The sequence below is a fragment of the Tasmannia lanceolata genome, unplaced genomic scaffold (genome assembly GCF_043159265.1).
Source record: "Tasmannia lanceolata isolate RefF3 unplaced genomic scaffold, GAP_Taslan_0.1 ptg000005l, whole genome shotgun sequence".
NCBI lineage: Eukaryota > Viridiplantae > Streptophyta > Magnoliopsida > Canellales > Winteraceae > Tasmannia > Tasmannia lanceolata.
Genome location: NW_027518682.1, coordinates 3,340,243 through 3,362,257, shown reverse-complemented (window position 1 = coordinate 3,362,257; position 22,015 = coordinate 3,340,243). Strand labels below are relative to the sequence as shown.

At 39.0% G+C, this 22,015-nt stretch overlaps 1 protein-coding gene, 1 long non-coding RNA gene and 1 pseudogene across 9 annotated transcripts in view; 1 reads left to right on the top strand and 2 right to left on the bottom strand.

Annotated features, from left to right (window-relative positions):
• LOC143877118 (putative ADP-ribosylation factor GTPase-activating protein AGD8) overlaps positions 1-22,015 on the bottom strand; it is a 28,993-nt gene that overhangs the window by 5,438 nt on the left and 1,540 nt on the right. For 4 of the 7 annotated variants that reach the window (XM_077378963.1, XM_077378964.1, XM_077378965.1 and 1 more), the window contains exons 3-4: positions 6,012-6,450; positions 5,585-5,851 (exon numbers count right to left, since the gene is read on the bottom strand). In XM_077378963.1, the coding sequence (XP_077235078.1) occupies positions 5,585-5,851; positions 6,012-6,450 (706 nt within the window). Of the gene's footprint in view, positions 1-5,584; positions 5,852-6,011; positions 6,451-10,121; positions 10,252-10,388; positions 10,418-19,501; positions 19,638-22,015 lie in introns of those variants that run through there. The other 3 variants (XM_077378970.1, XM_077378968.1, XM_077378969.1) reach the window with 3 other exon arrangements.
• LOC143877119 (uncharacterized) lies at positions 10,955-15,631 on the top strand. Of its 2 annotated transcripts, XR_013250561.1 has the most exons (5): positions 10,955-11,552; positions 12,443-12,514; positions 12,845-12,971; positions 14,701-14,841; positions 15,261-15,631. It is a non-coding gene; the product is annotated as an uncharacterized LOC143877119 (long non-coding RNA). The 2 variants fall into 2 exon arrangements; XR_013250560.1 differs by lacking the exon at positions 10,955-11,552 and having other exon boundaries at positions 12,344-12,514.
• LOC143877117 (serine hydroxymethyltransferase, mitochondrial pseudogene) lies at positions 19,973-21,591 on the bottom strand (annotated as a pseudogene).

The following is a 22,015-nucleotide window of genomic DNA, read 5'->3' as shown; positions in this document are numbered from 1 at the left end:
AGGATGTTATCAAGGAGTATATAGCTTACAAACAGAGGAAGAGCGATGAAAAAATTCATTCGGAGAAGCACGTGGTAAAACCGAAGGTGGGGATTTCATTCCACATATCGTTGGGATGGAAATTCTGACAGAAAGTCCAAATACGCTCTTGCAGCTTGACGTCGGAAAGCGGATATCGTGTGAAACGGTGAGTGAAGCTTTAACCCATCCTGTTCCGGTTACTGCGGTATGTGAAGGGTCGCTGGGACTGGTATTGACGCAGCTTGCCCTCCTAATGTCAGCCTGGAGGTGCATAAATCGGGAATATGGAGAGGGTGGCGGTGGGTGATGTGGTATCGTCTGCGTCGAGGCAGTCTGAAGACAATGAGAAGCAATCCGTCGATGGTGTTAAACCTATAACCATGAATGGCTTGCTCTTGAAGGAAGCCTACAATTCTCTCTTTGCTCCTGTTGTTTTGGGCCTGAGAGAGGAAGATACTACGATCATGGATCATACTTTGGTGGCGCTGTCTGTGGAGTGCCAAGATAACGATATTGGGATGCATACCGCTATTGCTGAAGAGTCCGGAAATCCGATTGAAAACTCGGATTCAAAAAGGGGGTGTCTGGACGTGTCGGTGGAGGTGGACTCTATGGAGGTTGAATTGCAGGACAGAATTAAATCTTGTCTCCTTTGTGACGAAGACACGAATTATGAAAGTGATTAGGAATAATTCGAGGGCTTTGTCGGAAATGGGAAGGGATTTCGGAATTCTTTTCGAGGAAAACATTCCATTAACGGAGAAGATGTTTGCCGACATCCATAAGAGGGAAGTGAAGAATAAGGCTTCAGCCATTAAGAATGGGAGGGGAATGAGGGAGTTGAGGCGGTTGCGCTGATTGCCTCCTGGGGGGTACTGGAAAGGCACAGTTAGAAATGAAGATCATTTTCTGGAATATCTGGGGGCAGGGGTCGGAAAGGAAAAAGCTGGATGTCAAAGATTTATGCTCCACGAGAAACCTTGATATCCTGGTAATTGTGGAGTCAAAATTATCAGGGGTTTCGAAGCGTCTCATTGATGATCTATGGGGAAGGTCAAATAGAAGGTGGGAGGCCAAAGATGCTTGGGGATCTGCAGGTGGACTAGTAGTAATATGGCGTGACAATTTATTTGTGTGGATGGAAAGCTTTGCAAAGGATCACTCAATCTCGATCTGATTTGGATCTCGGTCAAATGATTATCAGTGGTTGTTGACGGACGGAATACGAAGACATCATAAGGAAAGAAGAGATTAGCTGGAGGCAGAAATCCCGTGCAACCTGGCTGAAAGAGGGGGATACGAATACTAGATATTTCCATCGCATGGCCTGCACAAGAAGGTTGAATGCTATCAGTTGCTTAGTGGTGAATGGGAGATTAGTGGAAGACAGAGAAGTAATTCGGAATCAAATTGTGTCTTATTATCAAAATCTGCACAGAATTCAGCATCATTGGCGTCCTAAATTGACGGGGCTACGGTTCAAAAGGATACCGGAGGGTCGGGATCAATGGTTGGAAAGGCCTTTCACTATGGAGGAAATTGAACTGGCGCTGAAATCGTTACGCAAAGACAAGGCACCTGATCCTGACTGGTTTCCATTAGCGTTTTACGATCAACACTTGGAGATGATCAAATCTGACATTCTAGTGTTCTTCTTTGAATTCCATGAAAGGGCGGTCCTTAACAGAGCCATTAGCACCATGTTTATTACCTTGATTTAATTCCAAAAGTTAGTGGAGCGGTTGAGATTAAAGACTACCGGCCTATCAGCCTTGTCCATGGGGTTTATAAACTTTTGGCGGAAGTTCTTACTCGAAGGCTTAAGACAGTTATGGGTGATGTCATATCAAAATTCCAGGGAGCATTAGTGAGTAATAGACAAATATTAGATGGAGTTTTAATTGCAAACAAAATCCTCGATTCAACTAAGTGGGAAGGAGGGAGTGGTATAATCATGAAGGTGGACATTGAGAAGGCTTATGATCACGTTGAGTGGCGGGTTCTTGATCATGTTATGGAGTGAATGGGTTTTGGTTTAAAATGGAGGGGTTGGATGAAGGCTTGTATTTCTTCGGCTTCCTTCTCTGTCCTCATCAACGGTTCTCTAGAGGGATTTTTTGGCTCATCGCGGGGAATACGGCAAGGGGATCCTCTATCTCCTTACTTATTTATCATGATGGCGGAAGTGATGAACTGTTTATTCGCAAAAGCGGAGGAGTTGGGATACATTCAGGGGCTCAAAGTAACTGAGAATTCCCCGGCGGTGACTCACCTACAGTTCGCCGACGACACGTTGGTATTTATAAAAAAACAGGCCTGAACAGGTATTGAATCTCAAACGTCTTTTCAAATGGTTTGAAATCACTACTAGGCTGAAAATCAATATGTATAAGAGCGCTCTCGCTGGCATTAATATTAATGCAAGCCTCTTAATGGCCCACGCTGAAAAATTGGGGAGTGTGACAACCTCACTTCCCCTAACCCATCTCGGTCTCCCACTGGGATTTGGAATACCATCGAAATCACAGTGGGATCTTGTGGTGAAAATGATAGAAAGGAAATTGACTACATGAAAAAAGAAATATTTATTTTTTGGGGGAAGAATAACTCTCATAAAGGCAGCATTGGCCAATATGCTCGTGTATTTCATGCCGCTGTTCAAAATACCAGTAGCAGTGGCGAAAAGAATTGAGAAGCTACAGAGAGATTTTCTTTGGGAACGGTTTGAAGAAGGAAAAAAGATGAAACATTTTAAATGGGAGAAGGTATGTCTGCAAAAATAGAAAGGTGAGCTTGAGATTGGCAAGCTTAGGCTGAGAAATAAATCTCTTTTGGGAAAATGGCTGTGGCGTTTTGGAAATGAGAAAGATGCATTATGGCGCAAAATCATTGGGGGGAAGTATGGGAGTAATTGGGGTGATTGGATATGTCGGAATCCTCAGCAAGGTAGGGGCTCTGGAGCCTGGAGGTCCATTAGTATTGCTCGGGAGGCTTTCGTCCCTCATATCCAATTCAAAGTCGGGCGGGGGGCGAATGTACGTTTTTGGTTGGATGTTTGGCTCTGCAAGCAATCACTAATGGAGAGGTTCCCGGCCTCGTATCGGTTGGCGATTAATCAACATTCTTCGGTGGCGGAACATTTCAGTTGCTGCGAGGAATCTGGGAAATTTGTGTGGGATATAAAGTTGCGGAGAAACCTTAAAGACGAAGAAATCAATTCCTACACAGATCTTCTTCGGATTTTGGAGGAGTGTTACATACTACCGTATGAGGATAGAGTTTTGTGGCAACCGGACTCGGAGGGTGGATTTTCGGTTAGATCATTCTTTCAACAACTTTGTATGGAAGAAGGCGTAGATTCCAACTGTCAAAAGATATGGTATCTAGCAATCCGGATTATGGCATTTGCATGGACGGTATCGCATAAATGTATCAACACATAAGATCGTCTGAACAACGTTGCTTTCAGCTTGCCAGTAGGTGCATACATTGCTGTTTTCTCTGACAAAGGTAGGCATTGGAGGCATATTGTTCTGGACACAAGGCTATCTCTCGTTGCTTGGGCAAAGGCAAAAGGAAGATTAACTTACCCCACTGGAATCGCATTAAGAAATTGGAATGTGGTGATACGCGAAAGAATTGCCCAGGTATCAATTACACCACATTGGATAGCCCCTGGGGAGGGATGGTTAAAGCTCAACTTCGACGACAGTTCATTGGGAAAACCCGGGCCGGCTGGTTTTGGTGGGCTAATTCGCGACTCCATGGGTAGGACTATAATGTCGTATTCGGGACTTGCGGGTACGTGTGATGCCAACGAGGCGGAAGCGAGGGGATTGCTTTTCGACCTTCGATGGTATGCAGACCACAACATGGGCCCTTTGATTGTGGACGGGGACTCGTCGAACGTTATTGGCTGGGCCGAGAATCGAGGCGGTGGGCCGTGGAGGTTAAACTTTATCATTGATGAAATCCAGCATCTCGTTCGGCGTATTCATCCAACTCTGGTTCATCGAAGGAGAACGGCCAACTCTTTGGCTTATGTTTTGGCCAAGGAGGGAGTCATTCTTGTGGAAATTATTGTCTATTGTAATGATTCTCGGGCCTCATCATAGGCATCTTTTTATTTGATCTGTATTGGGACACCTTGTCCTCCATTTTTATTAATAAAACTTCGTTACTTTTCAAAAAAAAAAATGACATTATATGCAAAATCTGTCTGATTAATTGCTCTAAGGAGGTTCAAATAACAAAATGATTGCAGCAATGAGAAAGAGGCATGGGGAAAAGCAGCTGCAGATCAAAAAATGAACAAAACCTGAACCCTCAACATATTTGGTCATGATCAAGCACTAGTAAATCAACATGAAGTCAAAAGAGCAACTGAGCTTGCACCTAAGCTTGTAAAGACCGATAAAAATTAACCATTCCTACAAAAGACTGATACAAATTCAAAATAAACAATGAAATCAAAAGGACCAAACAGCAAAGCATGTATAGTTTATTTAACTCACCAGAGATAGCAAAATAAGAACCTGGTTTCAGTAAGCAAAATGCATTGCTTCTGAGATTGAACTAGTACATATAACAAATAGGAAAAATCTGTAGTAGCAACAAAATAAGCCATTTTGCAAGCAATAAGTTGAGATAATCTGTCCACTAGGATCAGCCCTTTCACAGTCCAGACCCAGACCAAGATTGACTTGAAAACACAGAAACGAAACAAAAAAAGAAAAGAAAAGAAAAATTAAAATGACCACTGATATTGGCACTAACATGTTTGATAATTGCCCTAACTCAGCTTGTCTTTTCTTTTATAATTGGCTTCTCAGAGATTTTTGAGAACTATAATAACCTTAGATAGCTGTTGTCCAATTATCAAAACATGGTAGTGCCAATATCAGTAGCATTTAAAATTGAACATTTTTTTTTTTTTTTGAGAGAGAGAGAGGGGCACACAGAAATTTAGTAGACGGTGAACAGTTAGAGCAGTAGGTTTTTACTGTTCAGAAAATAAAAAATATTTGATAGTTTGCACTTCTTGATCAGACTGATATGCAGGATTTCAATTGTACAATTAAAAACATATATATATATGAGAGAACGGTTCCTACACACATGTGTAGATAAGTTATCTACACACTAGCTTAAAATACAGTGGGGGCCACATTATTTGGGTGATCCAAACCATTCATTTTTAAGGCCCTCACATAGATAGGGTGTCCACAAAAAATCAGATCCATAGGATCATCCTAACGATTCAAACTGTGGAGGCAAAAAATGGACTAATTTGTGAAGGTTTAAAGACATCCATTTTACCTCCACAAATCGTAGGGTTGGGATGATCCTATGGATCTGATTTTTTGTAGACACCCTATCTATGTGAGGGCCTTTAAAATGGATGGCTTGGATCACCCAAACAATGTGGGCCCCCACTGTATTTTAAGCTAGTGTGTAGAAAACTCTCTACACATATGTGTAGGAACCGTTCTCTCTATATATATATATATATATATATATATATATATATATATAAACAATGTCAAAACATTTATATAAATACCTGCACTTTAGATGTACCGGAGCTCGTCTTCTTCTGAAATCCACCATCCATTCCAAAATCTGCAGAGGATGAAGACTTGGGCGGTAAAACATGACTAATTGTTTGTGCACTTCCAGAACCATTTTCAGCAGATTGGACATTCTCTACATATTCAAAGCGAGAAGGAAAAGATGTGCGTGATGCACCCAACAATGTCGTGGCATTAGTTGAGGAGGTCACGGCAGGTGCTGGTTCTTCAGGCTTCTGATCATAGAGGCTTTCACTCGGCTGCATATATTCTTTTGTTAAGGAAAATGCATCACCTTTTTTGTGTGTAAATCAAATCTAACCATGAAATCCCAATTTAAACTAAAGACTGTGAAGGCCTCTGTTTATATTATTCTCTTATTACAGAAATCTTATTAAATATTGAAAAGGACAGATCTACCTTCGTAGTGAGCTTGCGAACACCAAGCCCTCCTGTCTTACTTCCAATCTTCTTTGCACCAATGGGCTTTTTAACAGAACTAGTAACAACTGAATGTGTTGGAGCTTTAGGAGAAGGGGAAATTTCAGGTGTTATAGGCCTCTCAAAGGGATTTTCTTTTGGTGCATCTATAACCTTCACATTCAAAAGTCCATTGGCTGTAGGTGTTGACTGGGAAGAAGCAGGCGATGAGGGACAAATGGTCTCTTCGGCAAAGCTTTTAGCAACTTCCTTTGAAAGTAGTTGCCTGTATAACTCGGCAGCCCTTGATGTATATTTTTCCTCAATTTTGCCTCCATCACTCCATCCATGCTGCTTAAAGAAAACTTGTGCACGGTTATTTCCTCCAAAACTCATCATCTTCAACTGTTCAGGACTCCATGAGTCAAGATTTGTAGACCTGGGAGTCAAATAAATAAAAAATTCTTACTGCCCTAAGTATAAAATAAATGCAAATAACAACTTTTAATCTGGCCGAACAAGAAAATAATGGCAATTAAGGGTGTGTTCTTTAACGCTTTTTTGGAACTGCTTTTCGTATTTTCGGTTCCGTGGGCGCGAGAATGTCGTTCTGCAACGACTCTTAAGAGTTATCCAAAGAATCTGTCCTGATTTTTAGTCGCTATTCTCTGGAGCGACTATTTGTCGCTCCAAAAAATAAGGGAACGATTCATCGATCTCCCCTATCTCCAACCTCTTCACGTTCTCCTGTCTCTCACTCTACACATCTCCACTCAAGACCGATGATTCAGGTGCAGCTTACCATAGGATAATCCAAGCCGTCCATTTGATGGGCCAGATCATTAATACGTTAAGCCCCCAAAATCATTTTATTAGATGATCCTAACCCTCCGTTCTATAGAGGTCTCCATAGTATGCAGTTCCACTAGAGATCGTAGAGCTAAGATCACCCAATTGAAATGAATTTTCGGGCACAACCTATTCATTATGTGGCCTATCAATGAGCGGTTTGGATAATCAAATGGTGGAAGTCCTACTGTACGTTTTGAAAAATAGTATACTGGTTTTCACCATATGAAACTCCAAAACATATGACCAGTTTGGATCTATCAAAACCAAAAAAATTATTAAAAAATGATTTTTCAAACAAAATAGTTCTTAGAAAAAACAAAATACCGTGTTAAATAGTGGGCCCCACCCATCAAACATGAAGTGTAAAATAAATTATATAATGGCCCCACTACATATAAAAATATAAGGGGAAATGATGTATTCGCCCCTTTTGACTCGGGACAAACCCTCTGGTGTAAAAGAGCAGTATGCCTCGCCCTATGCTCTAGCCCCTCCTTGAGCAAATACCTGGCTCTTAGAAATGATCAAATGAGTTAAGGAACGTGATTCTGATTTTGGAATGACTCCAAAGAATTAGAATTGTTCTAGATTCCAGAATGAGAATCATGAGAATGGTTAAAGACCGCACCCTAAAGTTCAAAATTTTCAGAATGCAATATAATTAAATGGCACTTGAAGCCTCAAGAATAAGACAGGATAAAAGAGAAAGCTGACATAGTGACTCCATGCCATGGTGTAAAGTATCATATATTATGAAATATATTGGATCGCTCCAATAAAGCTGACACAGTGACTCCATGCCATGGTGTAAACTGTAAAGTATCATATATTATGAGATATATTGGATGTCTCCAATATGTCTCTGATTTTCAAATGGAAGATACAAATAAGTTTACATCCAAGACAAAACACTATATATACAAAAAAGCAGTCTGTCTCGACGTCTTGTCCGAGACACAATGTATCAAACAATACGATACGATGTACGATGGACAAAGACAATGTTATCAAAATCTCAGCTCAAATTGAATAGAATGGATTTGATCCATGTGTTACGAATCAAAAATCAAGATGTATCATACAGTTCCTGTTCAAATCATACCTCTTATTGTAAGCTTAGAGGCTTCCGAAGGGAAATTATAAGGGTTTTGGTACCAAAACCCTATTTTTAGGAGTTCGAGTTGCACGCTTGTTTCTTGGGACTAGGCAAGGAAATATGGGAATACTGATCCCCATTCCAATTTTAAAGATGCTATTAAACAACAGGTAAATATGGATCGAGACTAAGGGTGTCAATTTTGGCTCGGGCTCGGAAGCTCGCTCGAGCTCGGCTCGAATCCTTAACGAGCCGAGCCGAGCCCGAGTTAGGCCAGGCTCGGCTCGGTTCGTTAAGGCTCGTTAAGAATTTAATATATTTAAATATATATATTATATATTAATATATATACAATAAAAGGGTTGTCTAGGGAGTGAAAGGGGGAGACAAAATATGTCACTTCTTTTTTGGAACCCCATTTGTTACTTGGACCACGCCCCTAGTGTAAAAAGAGTAGTAAAAAAACACTAGATAGGGCTGTCCAGGGAAGATGAGGGGTGTAAAATTAATATAATTCGAGCTCGATAAGGCTCGCGAGCCTGGCCGAGCCTGACCGAGCCTGACCGAGCCGAGCCCGAGCCGAGCTTTTGAGCTTAACGAACCGAGCCAAGCCTGGCTCGGCTCGGCTCGGCTCGGCTCGTTTACACTCCTAATCGAGACTCTCTGATCTTCAAAACAAGCCATTTATTGAGAATCTGAGATTTGAAAAGAAAATTGGTGATTTATGATCTTTCACACCTATTTCATACTATTTGTGCCAATACCTACACAGAACTCAAGATACAGAACAACTTAATATAATGTATCCTGAAGAACTTTAAAAGGCACAAGGCAAGCCCACGCCTCAAGGCAATGCGTAGCCTCAATACCTGGAGGTGTATGCCTTAAGGCACACATGCATATGAGACGTTTTGGGGTATATAGGCTCTTCAATAAATCAAAACAACCTTATATGAGAAAAATAGAAGATTAGGGGTTGGGTTTTTTTTGGAATGGAATGATTTTATTATGCTTGGGACAAAGGCTTTGTTGAGTTGTTGAGTTGAGAATGACTTTATTTTATTTTTTTTGAATGGTAAAGCTTTTGTTAGAAAGAAGCAAGGACCAAGGCAGTCCGAGCAAAGAGAGTTCAACATGAACAGAACATAAATACAAAAGAGATGCCCCCACACGGGGTGAAAAAGAAAGAGTTACGGGGGAAGGAGATCGAACAACTCCACACCCTCCCTGGCTAGCCTATTGGCAACTCCATTGGCCAATCACCTAACATGAAGATAGGATATAGTAGCATCACCAAGCCTGTCTTGTATTTCATCAAAGAAAGGCGCAAATCTCCAAGGGTGGGAGTGGGATCCCTTAAGCCACTGGATAACATTGAGTTACTTAGAAAAATAAAAATAAACATTGAGTGAGTCCCCAGCCACCACCACCTTATATAAATCAACATCCTCAAGGAACTTTATACCTTGATGAATCGCAAGCACTTCGGCTTCATTGGAGTCTGCTATACCAATGGGACCCCTGAATGCCTACCTCACTAACCCGTGCTCATCCCTTAGAAGTTAGAACACCTCAAATTCCTAACTGATCACTTCTGAAGTTGGAATGTCCTGTAATAGTCTTAAGCGAATGTTAAGGTTTAGTTCAAATGCTAAACCTGATCACTGTGAGATGTCTAGAGTCTAGACAGAAACAACAGGTGGAGATAACAGGTCATTCGTGTCGAAGGTAAATGTAGAGGAAGAAACAAATTGACCAAGCCAGGAAACACAATGTATGATAATAATACATAAGCATGCAGAAGTGGACATCTTGAGTTTGAAAAGTGTAAGAAATTGTGAAACAGAGACACAAGAAAGACAGAAGAGGAACTGCATAAAAAATTTAATCGAGCGCGTCAAAAAGTGAAAAGCAGTAATACTTTATTTCTTCAGGGAATCATCAGCCAGTGCAATCAAACACCTCCAATTGAATAAGCAGACAAGATAGGTTTGTGAACTTCGATCAGGTGAGATCGCAATTCGAGTAGAAAGGGGACCTTTGATAATAAGAGAAAAGACATTTGTACGAAGGTTTGTTTTCTTCATTTTCCTCCTATACAGTTTACATTCAAATGGTTTTCTAATACCGAGTTTCCAAAGTAGTTGACAATAGAATGAAACCTTTGGGTAGAACTGATTGATATGTGACTGGTTCCATTTGCACCTTTTGAATATATGGTGATCTCTTTCTAGCTCATTTTGGTGATGTTCCATTATATGCCATGTAATAGCACTTGAATTGGAATGACACCTGTGTAAGTCAGCAAGCAAGGTTGTGGAATAGCAGCGGTACCCAGATGTATTTGTAATTCTATCAAGGGATCTTAATATATACACGCTACATCCCAATCACAGAACGATATAGTACAATTACCAGCGACGACTCACCTGGTACCACCATGCGCTCCATAGAACAGCTGCATCATTGATAACAAGTGTATAAATAAGTCTTGAATTGAGTAATCCAGAACTTAATTCTGTCTCCAATTTAATTACTAGGTAGCTTCTTAAATGATGCCATAAATCCACTCGATGAACAATACACTTGGGAAAAAGATCGTGATCAAATTGACTCTAAACTAAAAAGATTTTGGAAAGAAAAAGTAAATTATAGGGGAAAAGATCATACTCAAAATGACTCTAAACTAAAAAAAAAAAATTGGAAACAAAAAGTAAAACATAGGGAATCATCTTGCTACCCTCCACGTATCTATACTATCTATATAAAGCTATATAAAGCTGGATGTGGTACGCTGAGGGTGTGCCACGTGGCACCCCTATGCAAACCGCATTCAGCCCTCTTTTTTTTTTTAACGCAAAAAACCCAAACCGTTGTGGCTATTCGACAATTGTAATCCATTTCTAACGTTCCATAAATACCGATTAGCTCTTCTTATTTCCAATGCATAACGTTTCTCCTATATTTATAGTTTATACATCCGGAATTTCGGAAGTCACTCGCTACTGGGAATTTCAAAAGTCACTTTCATATCACGTATTCTCTTACCCATAAAATCGGACTTTCTATCTAATCTATCTCTAAAGGCGTGGGAAGGAGACTTTTTCTCAAAGCATCCTAAAATCTCTCCCTCTCTCTCTCTCTCAATAGTTAGATTTTGTTGCTTCTCTACATCACCACTTGCGTATCTATACTGGATAGATACGGAAAAAAACTTCTTAAAACAAAAACCAATTCTACTTATTACTCTTCCCAATATATCACTTTGCCTTTACTATTTCCATTACAATTGGTAACTACTCTAAATTAATCCTATACGTTTTCATCTTGCCCTCTCACTTCCATCACAAATTCAGGAAGCCATTTACGGTATGTTTTCTTCTCCCCTCCGAACTTTTTTTGTGGTATGTTTTACCTTCTTGATTGGTTTGTTTTGATTGAATCTGTGTGATTTTGTTTGATTCTAGGTTAAAGCTTTGCATAATTGATTTATTTGTTCTGTGCAAGGTTTAAGGAAATTTATTTATTTGGGTTGTCCAAGGTCTTTTCCCACAACTCTAGCAAAAATGGCGAATTATTTTTAACTTTTCAAGGTACGTGGTTTCCCCCCCCCCGGCTTTCATTTAATTTTTTCGTATTTCTAAAATCTTGGATGATTCCTTCGGTAAAACATGAGTTTATGGGTTCTCTTTTTTCCTTTTTTTCCCTGTTAGGTGTCTTGCAAATGAGTCTGAGTGGATGGAGAAATTGCGCAGCTCTTCCCACATGCTATTTTTTTTTTTCTAATTTCTCGATCTTGATTGATGATTTTTATGCTATGGTTTATCTGCTCTCCCAATTAGAAATATCCCCATTTTTAAAGTGTATCTATGGGTTGGGTTTCTATTACATATGTAGTAGAGGGCACCTCTCCATGTAATATTATACAGTAATATAAATACACGAATGCAATGGTTTCTCAGTAGTTGTTTGTAACTTCCATGCCATTTGCTTCTAATTGTTTAACAATAAACATAAATATGTTCTAGGGATGCTTCAAATCACAAATCGAATAATGAAGTTCGAGGATTTGGAGAAGGCAAATGAGCCGCAGGGTATTATTTTTAATTTCTTTTGTGGAATCCATAAGTTTTGGTTTATCAAATTTGATGAAATCTATTGGTTTGACCACTTTTTCGTTCATAGATTCAATGTTTTCTTTTTAGTTACTCGGATTAATCAATTTCGTTTTTAAATCATGCAGTAAATTTGATTTGTATTGCTTCTTGGTAGTTTTGAGAAACGTTTGAGTAATTCTTTTTAACGAATTGCCATGTTTTCTAATAACTTTTTTGTGGAATATTTTTTCTTCCTTGAACGATTTCCTTATTTAGAATTAGCTACATCTTTCTGCATATGAATAATTATTGTGTTTGCGGCTTGAATTGATGAACACGTGTCCTTTACTTCTAAGTTTTTGACAATTAATATATATCTGATCTAGGGATGGTGCAGATCACAAACCAACAATTCTGAGACTGCAAAAGACTAAGAGAGTACGGATAGGTCTCACAAGGTATCATTTTTAATCTCTTTTGTGGAATTCTTTTTGAAATGGAATTCTTTTGTGGAATTCTTACGTTTTGGTTTATCAAATTTGATGAAATCTATAGGTTCGACCAGTTTTTCATTGATGGATTCACTGTTTTCTTTTGGGTGGCTTAGATTGATCAATATCATTTTTAAATCATGTAGTAAATTTAATTTTTGTTGCTTCTTTATAGTTTTGAGAAATGTCAGTTTTTTTTTTAAACGATTTCCTATCTGCTATAGTAGATTATTCTTATGTTTTCTATTGACATTTTTGAGGGATATTTTTGCATCCTTGAACCATTTCTGTTTGCAGGTTAAATTGATCAATATAAATCTGTTCCAGGGGTGGTGGTTCTGATCACAAATCGAATGTGAAGTCCCGCCCAAGAAACTGATCAGATGGTTGGGGGAGATACAATACATGTCCTACTTCCTAACAGGTTTTACTCCATGTTAAATATTCAATTTAGTTTTTTCTGATCTCTTCATATATTTTTGACCAATTTCAACATTTAATTTGTTTTCTAATCCCCAAATGTATATTTCACTTCCACTTACTGTGTCCCACCTCCCATGTACAGTAGGTTTTGAGAATGGACCTAAATTGTGCTTCCTTCCGTATTTTATCTTCTTAATTTTAGACTTCCCCTTATTTTCCTACGTACACCCTCTCCTCATCTTACATAGACCCCTAGCAACCATATCCAGCCTATCTCCTATCTCATACAAGAATAAGAGTAAGAGTTTTTTTTTCCAATGGTAATAAGAGTAAGAGGTTCTACATTTTTATTTAGGGTTTTCACTTTTTGAATTTTATTCGAATGGATTAGGGCCATTTATTGGTCTATTGTTGTTCGTTTTTTTAGAGTAATGTTAGACAAGGTCCTACATTTTGTTATTGGGTTTTTTTTTAAATGGTTCATAACGCCCCATTTGTTAAATTGATTAGTTGTGCTCTTTGGATCATAGATGAATGGGCGATACTCTTTTTGGAGAGGATGAAATTGAGATACACTTTTGGAGAGGATCGAATTGAAAACATAATGTGGATTCCTTCATTTCATTTATTGGATGTTGTTATGTTTTTAATGTTCCCTTCATTGTTTCCATGCTCCTTTTAATGCACAACACACTTTCTGATTTTGTTATTTTTGAGAATTTCTATTTTTCATGTACTATTGCAAGGGGAAGGACTTTCTCTGTTGCTTGAATTTCCACTTTGATTCCAATAAGAGTTGTTAGGATTTGAGTTGGAGTATCTTTCGGTATCTTTAGTTGATATCATTAGGATTCTAATAAAATTTGTTCATGAGCTCTCTCAGATTTTCTTATTTTAGGTAAGAGGTTGTGATGTGAAAGTGCTTCCTACATGTAAGACAAATCTACGTTCCCATGGCCGCATGGTTCTTGATTTATTTCTTCCCAAGTTTCCTTAATCTTATTTGCTGATTCAATATTGAGGTTTCTACTTTGGAAATCACTAAATAAGAATACTATCTATGATTTTTTTTGCCTGTAATTTTAAGGAAAATTTCTTCAATTATCACTTATCAAAATTTTCTTTGTTAACAAAATCCTGGAAAACGTGGTTGCGCCACGTGGCACCCCCCCCCACACACACACAAACGTAAAACTCTCTATTAGTTCCTTTCCTTAAGATTCCCGATTAGGAAAAAAAAGAGAAAAGTAGCTGATTTTTTGCCTAAATACTCTAGAGGAATAAATTGAGAATAATCTACTTTCCTAATCTAGAATTTTACTAATTCTCACCCCTTCTATATTCATCGGAGTGGCATTCTACCACTCCACGTTTCCTCTTCTCGATTTTCCATGCTTAAAAAGACATAAAAAGGAAGGAAAAAATGTCAATTAGAAGAACCGGTGAAAATGATGCATATAAAGGAAGAAGATAAACTGGTGAAAATGCTTGGGGAAACGGTTCTTTCCCAAAGGTGTTTCACATATTTCTATTCAAAAATTTCTATATTTCCATATATTTTCTCTCTTCACCTTCCGTTGAAACCCATTTATGACATCGCACATGATTTCACATTTTCTTTTTTCTCTGATCATGTGATCATGTTTGAAACCTCTATGTTCTATTAATTTCTTGCGTTGTATATGTGATGTAAATATTGTTATTGGCTTTATTTTGTTTTTGGTTTGCAGATCAGATCATAACCCTTGGGATGGAGGTGAGTAGATTTTGCCTCTTGATTTTTTCCTAATGTTTGAAGCTGATGTTATATGGAGCAGCTCCTCTAAGCAAGAAGATTATACAGGACTTCCAACAGTTTCTCTTTCTTTCAGGTAAAGGCAAAGAAATTTATATCGTTAGTTATAAATTAGCTGAGTGTAATTATTTACTAACATTTGTCTCCAAGGTTCCGTGAGTTTGGGACCTTATTTTTTTTCCCTATTACTCTCTTAATGTTCAAGGTATTCTTAAGGTAGTCTTAGATGTTATTTTATTTTTCCTGTGATGGCGATCATGCATTATTTATTTTCTTCTCATTCTCTGATATTCAAGCTTTCGGGTTTGTCTAGCTATTTTGATCGCGATCTTGCAAGTTTTTGGGTCTTTTTCAGGACTTGCGTAAATCATTGTTTATTTTTCCTTTTCTTCTCAGCCTTTTTCTTCCCAATTTTAATATGTGTCATGACTTTTATTTAAACCTTAAAATTGTATATTATTTTTAAATATCTTCTATGTGTTCTGGGTTGAGCAGGCTTGGCAACTGGGAAAGAGGAGGATGTGAGTTTTTGATGTGAAGGTGGAGAGTGGAAAAGAAGGGTGAACGATATTAATTTCGGATAAATTTTACCTTCTGTTTGTTTCACATCCTTCCTAAAATTTTCTTTTAATTGATCTTGGGTATTGCATTACAAGTTTTCCTGTAATTCATGTCAAGTGTTTTGTTTCAGGGAAAGAGAGATCATGGGCTTCATTTTGTTGCCATGGAAGCATAAAAGGGTATATAAATAACTTCTATTTATATCATTATTGTTATTATCTTAGTTTATGGGGGAATATATGGAAAGTAAATTATTCTCTACCTATGATGTTTGGGCTATTTTGTCTTCAAATCTTATTTTCTTCCAAGCTTTTATGAATTTATCAAATATCAATTCAAAGTTTTTTGAATTAGTTACATGGGTTGCAAATATCCCTTTGCATTCCTTTCTAGATAAATACAACTTATCGACTCATTTTTGTTGTGTCTTTTCATGTTATAGTGATCATTGATGCCTTTTCATCTTACTGATCCCACCTGAATTTTGTAGTTGGACTCCATGCCGATTGCAACATCTCCTGGTGATGTCGATTGCCATATAATACTTGAGAACAATGGCAGCAAGCCTGTTGTTTTTTAATCGCAGAGATGCAGATAAGGTATGTATTAGAGGTCGAGCTCTGTGTCCCTGAAGCACAATCTTCTAAAAGACTTTTCCATTAGAAGAGCATGCAGAGTTTAGGTTTCTATGGTGCCTGGAAATATTGGCCAGCTGGATGGTCACTTTGTCCATCTTTTGTTGCTGTGAAGTTTCTCATTGCCCTCATTGTTGCTTCATCTACTCCAGAAATATAATCGTGCAGTACATTGATGATGATTTATGTAATGTAAAAGTAGGCCTTTAAGCCAGTGAAACTGAAATCGTCATGAAGGGTAGATACCTAAAATCGTCATGTGATATCCCTTTCCAAAAATAAAAAGAATTTTCTTACAAAAGTACCATGCTATTCAAGACACTTGCAAAAAATTAAAAAGAACTTCAACAATTCCTTATCCCTCCGAGACACGATCATCATCCTAAAACCATCCGGATGCATCACTTGGAAATGCTTGGGCCAAAACCAACAGCTAAAGGAGATGGGAAGTTAGCTGACACAAAGAAGCATCCTAGAATGATTGTAGCCTCTATATCCAATTTAAACATGAAATAGTTAGTTTATGTCATGTTCTTGTGGACCCCGATCCGAGAGAGAGGGGCGGGGGACGTGCCCCACGCGCGAAGTCTCTATGGATCATCCACGTGAATGGAGAGCTCTACCAAGGAACTCTCGAAAGAAATGTGCCTCTCACAGCATGAGTGGCGATAAAAGGTGAGATACCTCTCGATTCGGGGACTAGCCCAGATTCGAGGCGTACCTTAAACAAAGAAGAGTCGTCATCTAAGGAAGTGGGCCAAGGATCCCATACTATGCTCTGTTGCAATGGATAACCAGAGATATAAAAGAGGGTTCGTGCCTGGTTACGAATTCGGAAGGTCTGAAGAGCACCTCATCCGCCCAAGTGCAAGCACCTGGTCTCTTATGCCATTTGTTATTGATTTTGAAGAGTTTTGAGCGAAAGTCATATGAAATGGGAACATATATCTCTGAGAAGACGTCTACCTAATCATGCATGTCTCAGAGATGAAAAATAAACACATACACAAAATAAATGAAAGATGTGTCACCTAAGCAAAACTAGGTTATAAGTGACATGCCTAATGGGTGTCTAAGTTCTGGTGTGCAAACACATGCATGTTACAGCTAAAGGTATAGGATCTGTACATGAAAGTAAGAAAACACAGCAAAACATACAACACAAATTAACTCTATACATGACTGGACAAGATGAATCCTAACTCTAATGCGACTTGCCTCGGACCAAGATGGTCGTCCATCCTAGCTGCTCTACGTATCCCAGCCTCGGGAAGAATCGGAGTCAACGTAGTTCGATGCCCTATTCTAAACTACGATGCCTAACCATCTAGAACCGCTATCCTAGACTCGATTCCACTAGACTCGACTGATTTTTAAAGCTTTTTGTACGATTGCTAAAGTTCAAATGAATTGTAATTTTTAGGACTCTCTCTATATGCCTTAACTAATGCAAGTTGATTAGCCTTAAATTAATGCAGGTGGGTCCTACATCCTATATGTATCTAGGTTGTGCAACCTAAGAAAAACCATGGGCTGACTATATGTTTCCTAGTCTAGCCATCGGTTCGACTAAATGTCTAACCGATCGACTCGAGGCCTCCTAACTCTAGGGACACTCACACGACAGGACACTCCACATCAATACAAATCAGGACAGACTCCTAACTCTAGGGGAAGATCTTTTTTGAAAAGGTTTTGAAGTTTTTTGTGTTTTTGGGAATATTTGAAATGTTTATTTTTAAAGGTTTGGCTGGACTTGGGATATGAATCCCAAGCTGCACTACGTACCCTTTGGAAAGGGATCAAGCCAACGTAGTTCGGAAATGATTTTCCTAACTACTCTGAATGACTCAAGATTTTTAAGATTTTTGGTTTTTAAAATGTTTTTGATGTTTTTGGAATTTTTGACACAAGATGACAGAATCTTATCATCATAAGGGCAGGACTGACTCCTGATATCCCGCAAAGGTTAGACAGCATCCTATGCTTTGCGGGAGGAATGAACAGAATAACAGCTCTGCAAGGGTTGGACAGCATCCTATACCTTGCAGGAGCGGATAAAATCACATGATTTGATGAGAGGTTGGACAGAATCCTAACCCCTATGATGATAGGACTGACTCCTGAAAGAATGACTGACTCTCTAGCTAAGGACAGACTCCAATGATAATGGAATGACTTCTAGATTGATGAATCTAAGAGGAGGATGCTAATGAGACAAAGCATGTCTCCTAAAAGAAAGGGAGGACAATTATGACCAATGAGACAAAGCCTGTCTCCAAAGGGGTTGAATTTTATCACATGAGACATAGCATGTCTCCCCGAGGATAAGCTTTTCTACGAGACAAAGCATGTCTCTCTAAAAGAATGTGACTTTGCTCACCTGAGACATAGCTTGTCTCCCTAAATTGGGGCTCTAAATGACAATGTTTAACGGTATCCCAAAAGACTGGGCAAGTCTTTAAAAAAAATGAGGGGAGTGCTAATTGGACTAAGCGAGTCCCCTAAGGATGGGCTTGGGCTATCGTCTTCATCGCCTCTTCAAGGGTATTTGTATTTTATTTTTATTTGTTTACATAGAATTTCCAAAACCTATATGTAACTAAGGAAAGGGACCGAATTTTTATGCTAAACATGGCTGAATATGGGGACAGATTTGTGCCAAAACTGGGACAGCAACATAGACTGAACTCTGTGCAAAACAGGGGCAGCAACATGGACTGAACTGTGGACAGAATCGTGCCTCAAACAGAGGCAGAAATGTGCTTAAAAATGGGAGCTGAATTGTGCTTAAAAATGGGCTGAATCATGATTTGAATAATTGCCTCAACAAAGCTTGCTCTCTTTGCCCATGAATTGTTTGGGTTACTATTTATGACTCGATTCAGACAACAATTTCCAAGATTAAAAGCGATTGAAGCTACAAGAGAAAGTAATAAAACCTGTCATATAAGTAGTCATTACCAAAACTATAACAATGAAATAACCTGAAGCCATTGTCATGGTCATTAAATCTTACACATAGCAACAAAATTCTAAGCCCAAAAACTAACATTTCCTTGATAGCAAAAATGTAAAACCAAGTAAAATATAAACTCAAGGAATCTCTATGTCTCTAAACACCATGAAAAATTGAACCACTAATGAATCTCAAAATAAATTGAAATCATTTAGCATGTCCAGTAGATAAAATTGCGAGTTGCTATATGGGGAGGTGATTCGGATGCAACTTGGAATCAAACCTTGCACTTCAACCAATTGGATTCCATGCAAATCAATTGAAATAAGACAAGCTGGGTTTATACTGTTCGAAGAAAATACTAAAAAAAAACCTATAGTAAGTAAAATCTCAATATTTTTTTTATATTCAATTTTCAAAATAAAAACAGATTTTGCCTTTTTACCACTGATTTCACAGGGCCAATCCAAATGAAATTCTGAGAGTGCGGATTCGAAGACATTAACCACAAACAATCATAGCAATTAATAACATAAATAAGAAATGAGAGTAAAATAAAAGATAGAATTAGGAGATCTTACCTTTAAATCTGAAATTCTAAAGAGATTCAGATCGAATGAAACATAACTGAATGGCAGAGACCTTTGAACTCCTTTGAGCTAATGACACCATTAATGGATAGCAAGCTTCCTTGACTTTTTTTTTCTTTCTCGATTTTTCAAAAACGCCACAAACATGAGATTCAAATCTTCTGTTCTTTGATTTTATAGGCTTCTGATCTAAGATCTCCTCTGTATTGAAGGAATTAGCTGCTGAGCGTGAATTATCTCTCCCCCTTTTGTATCTCTTGAGATGTACGGAGGCTTGCCGCGATCAGACCCGCAACAATGGGGTAAAAATTGGACAGTGAATGAGATGCCGAGAAACAATCAAAACTGCCAACTCGACGAAGGATCTCACAGGAATTAGGTAGTATTGGGCGAGATGGAGCAAATTTGCAGAGGTTAGTGGTGAAGAAGGAACCAAAGCTGGGTGATGTACAGCAAGGAGTGGAGCTCAAGCTCCCCTCTCAACCGCTCCCTTTCTTTTTCCCTCTGTTGCTTCTCTAAAAAATAAAGAAGTCCCCTCTTTGATTTTCAGATCTAAAGATGAAGTAGCACCCCCAAGCTCTCTTTCTCTGTCTTTTTCTTCATTCCCTATCTGCAATTTCTCTATAGAAATCCTAAAATCTACTTTTGTTTCTGCCTTGATCTTCAATGCTATTTTGACAGCAACATCAAAATAGTCAGCCACTTTTGCAAAATCCCCCTCAACAAATCCCCTAGATGTGAGGGCTGGGGTTCCCATCCGGATTCCACCAGGAACCATGGCAGAAACATCGCCAGGAACAGTGTTTTTGTTTGCTGCAATATGAACCATTTCCAAAACCTTTTCAACTCTAGAGCCATCAATCCCCTTGGGTTTCAAAGTCACCAAGACGAGATGATTTTCTGTCCCACCAGAAACAAGTTCATAGCCTTTCTCTATCACGCGCTGGGCAAATTTTGCACAGTTACTGAGAACTTGCTCTTGATATGCTTTGTACTCTGAAGTGGTGGCCTGTTTGAGTGCCACTGCTAAACCAGCAATTGTATGATTGTGTGGACCTCCTTGAAGCCCGGGGAAGACAGATTGATTGATTTTGTCTTCATAGTCATACATGACCTCTTGACCTTGTTTGTTAATCTCTTTTAAACCCTTCCTAAAAAAGATCATGGCTCCACGTGGCCCACGAAGTGACTTGTGAGTAGTTGTGGTCACTACGTCTGCAAACTCAAAAGGAGATGGGATAACATCAGCAGCAACCAACCCACTAATGTGTGCCATATCAGCCAACAGAATGGCTTTCTGCTTGTCACAGACCTTGCGAATACGTGCATAATCATACAATCGTGTATAAGCACTTGCACCAGCAACTATTAGTTTTGGTCGGAAGAGGGTGGCACTTTTCTCCAACTGGTCATAGTCAATGTAACCGGTGCTCTCATTCAGTCTGTATGGCATTGTCTCAAAAAAAATGAATACAGCAGATATTTTCTTGGTATCAGTCTGATAGCCATGTGATAGATGTCCACCGTGAGGAAGATCAAGAGCCATGATTCTCTCGTGGGGTTTCAACAGTGCAGTGTAAACCTGAAAATTAGCAGGAGACCCTGACAGCGGCTGCACATTCACTCCCCATTTTGAAGGATCTAAACGAAATGCTTCCAAGGCGCGTTTCTGGCATAAGGATTCTGCCATGTCTATATACTCATTTCCCCCATAGTATCTTGCACCGGGATATCCTTCACTGTATTTGTTGGTCATGATAGACCCTACAGCTTCCATCACCGAGACTGAAGTAAAATTCTCGGAAGGTATGAGTTCAAGTCCCTTCCATTGCCTTGCTTTTTCGAGCTCGATAATGTTTGCAATCTCTGGATCGACAATCTCCAGAGGAGCATTCAATTGCTTTGGCCACGAAACGCGAGATTTCTCCTTCTCGTAAACGGCTTCGTTCGGTAAAGAAGTCATGTGATATACGGAATTTGCATTGAAAAGAGGTCGAATCGGCCTCTGAACGGAGGATGAGAGCCTTCTGAGAGCCATTGCCATTGCCATCTCTCTCTATTTCATTTTTCTTCAAATCTCACAGATCTCTCTATCTCTGCAACATTTTCTTCTCCTCTATTTTCCACATCTCTCTCCTTATACTTTCTGGATAAGAACAAGGTTGAACCAACGATGGTGGAGATGGTGACGAATGCTGTTCGAAGAAGAGGAATCGGAGGAAATGTTGTTGTATCTTTTCTTTCCTTTTCCTAATTCTCTGTTTGAGAAGAAAACAACTGAAACCCTCTCTCCTTCCAAATCTAAAATTAGAGGCAATATTGATGAGGAGATCTTGATAATCAGAGAAAAAGGAATGTTATCAGAATCCGAAGAGCTGGCCGGATTCAATGGTGGACGGATCTTGTAGTGATGATGATGATGATGAGCGGTCGGAAAAACTGAAACTCCGGTGAGATCGTCGGAGAAGATAACCAGAGGAGAGTGGAAGATGATCGAAAGAAAAA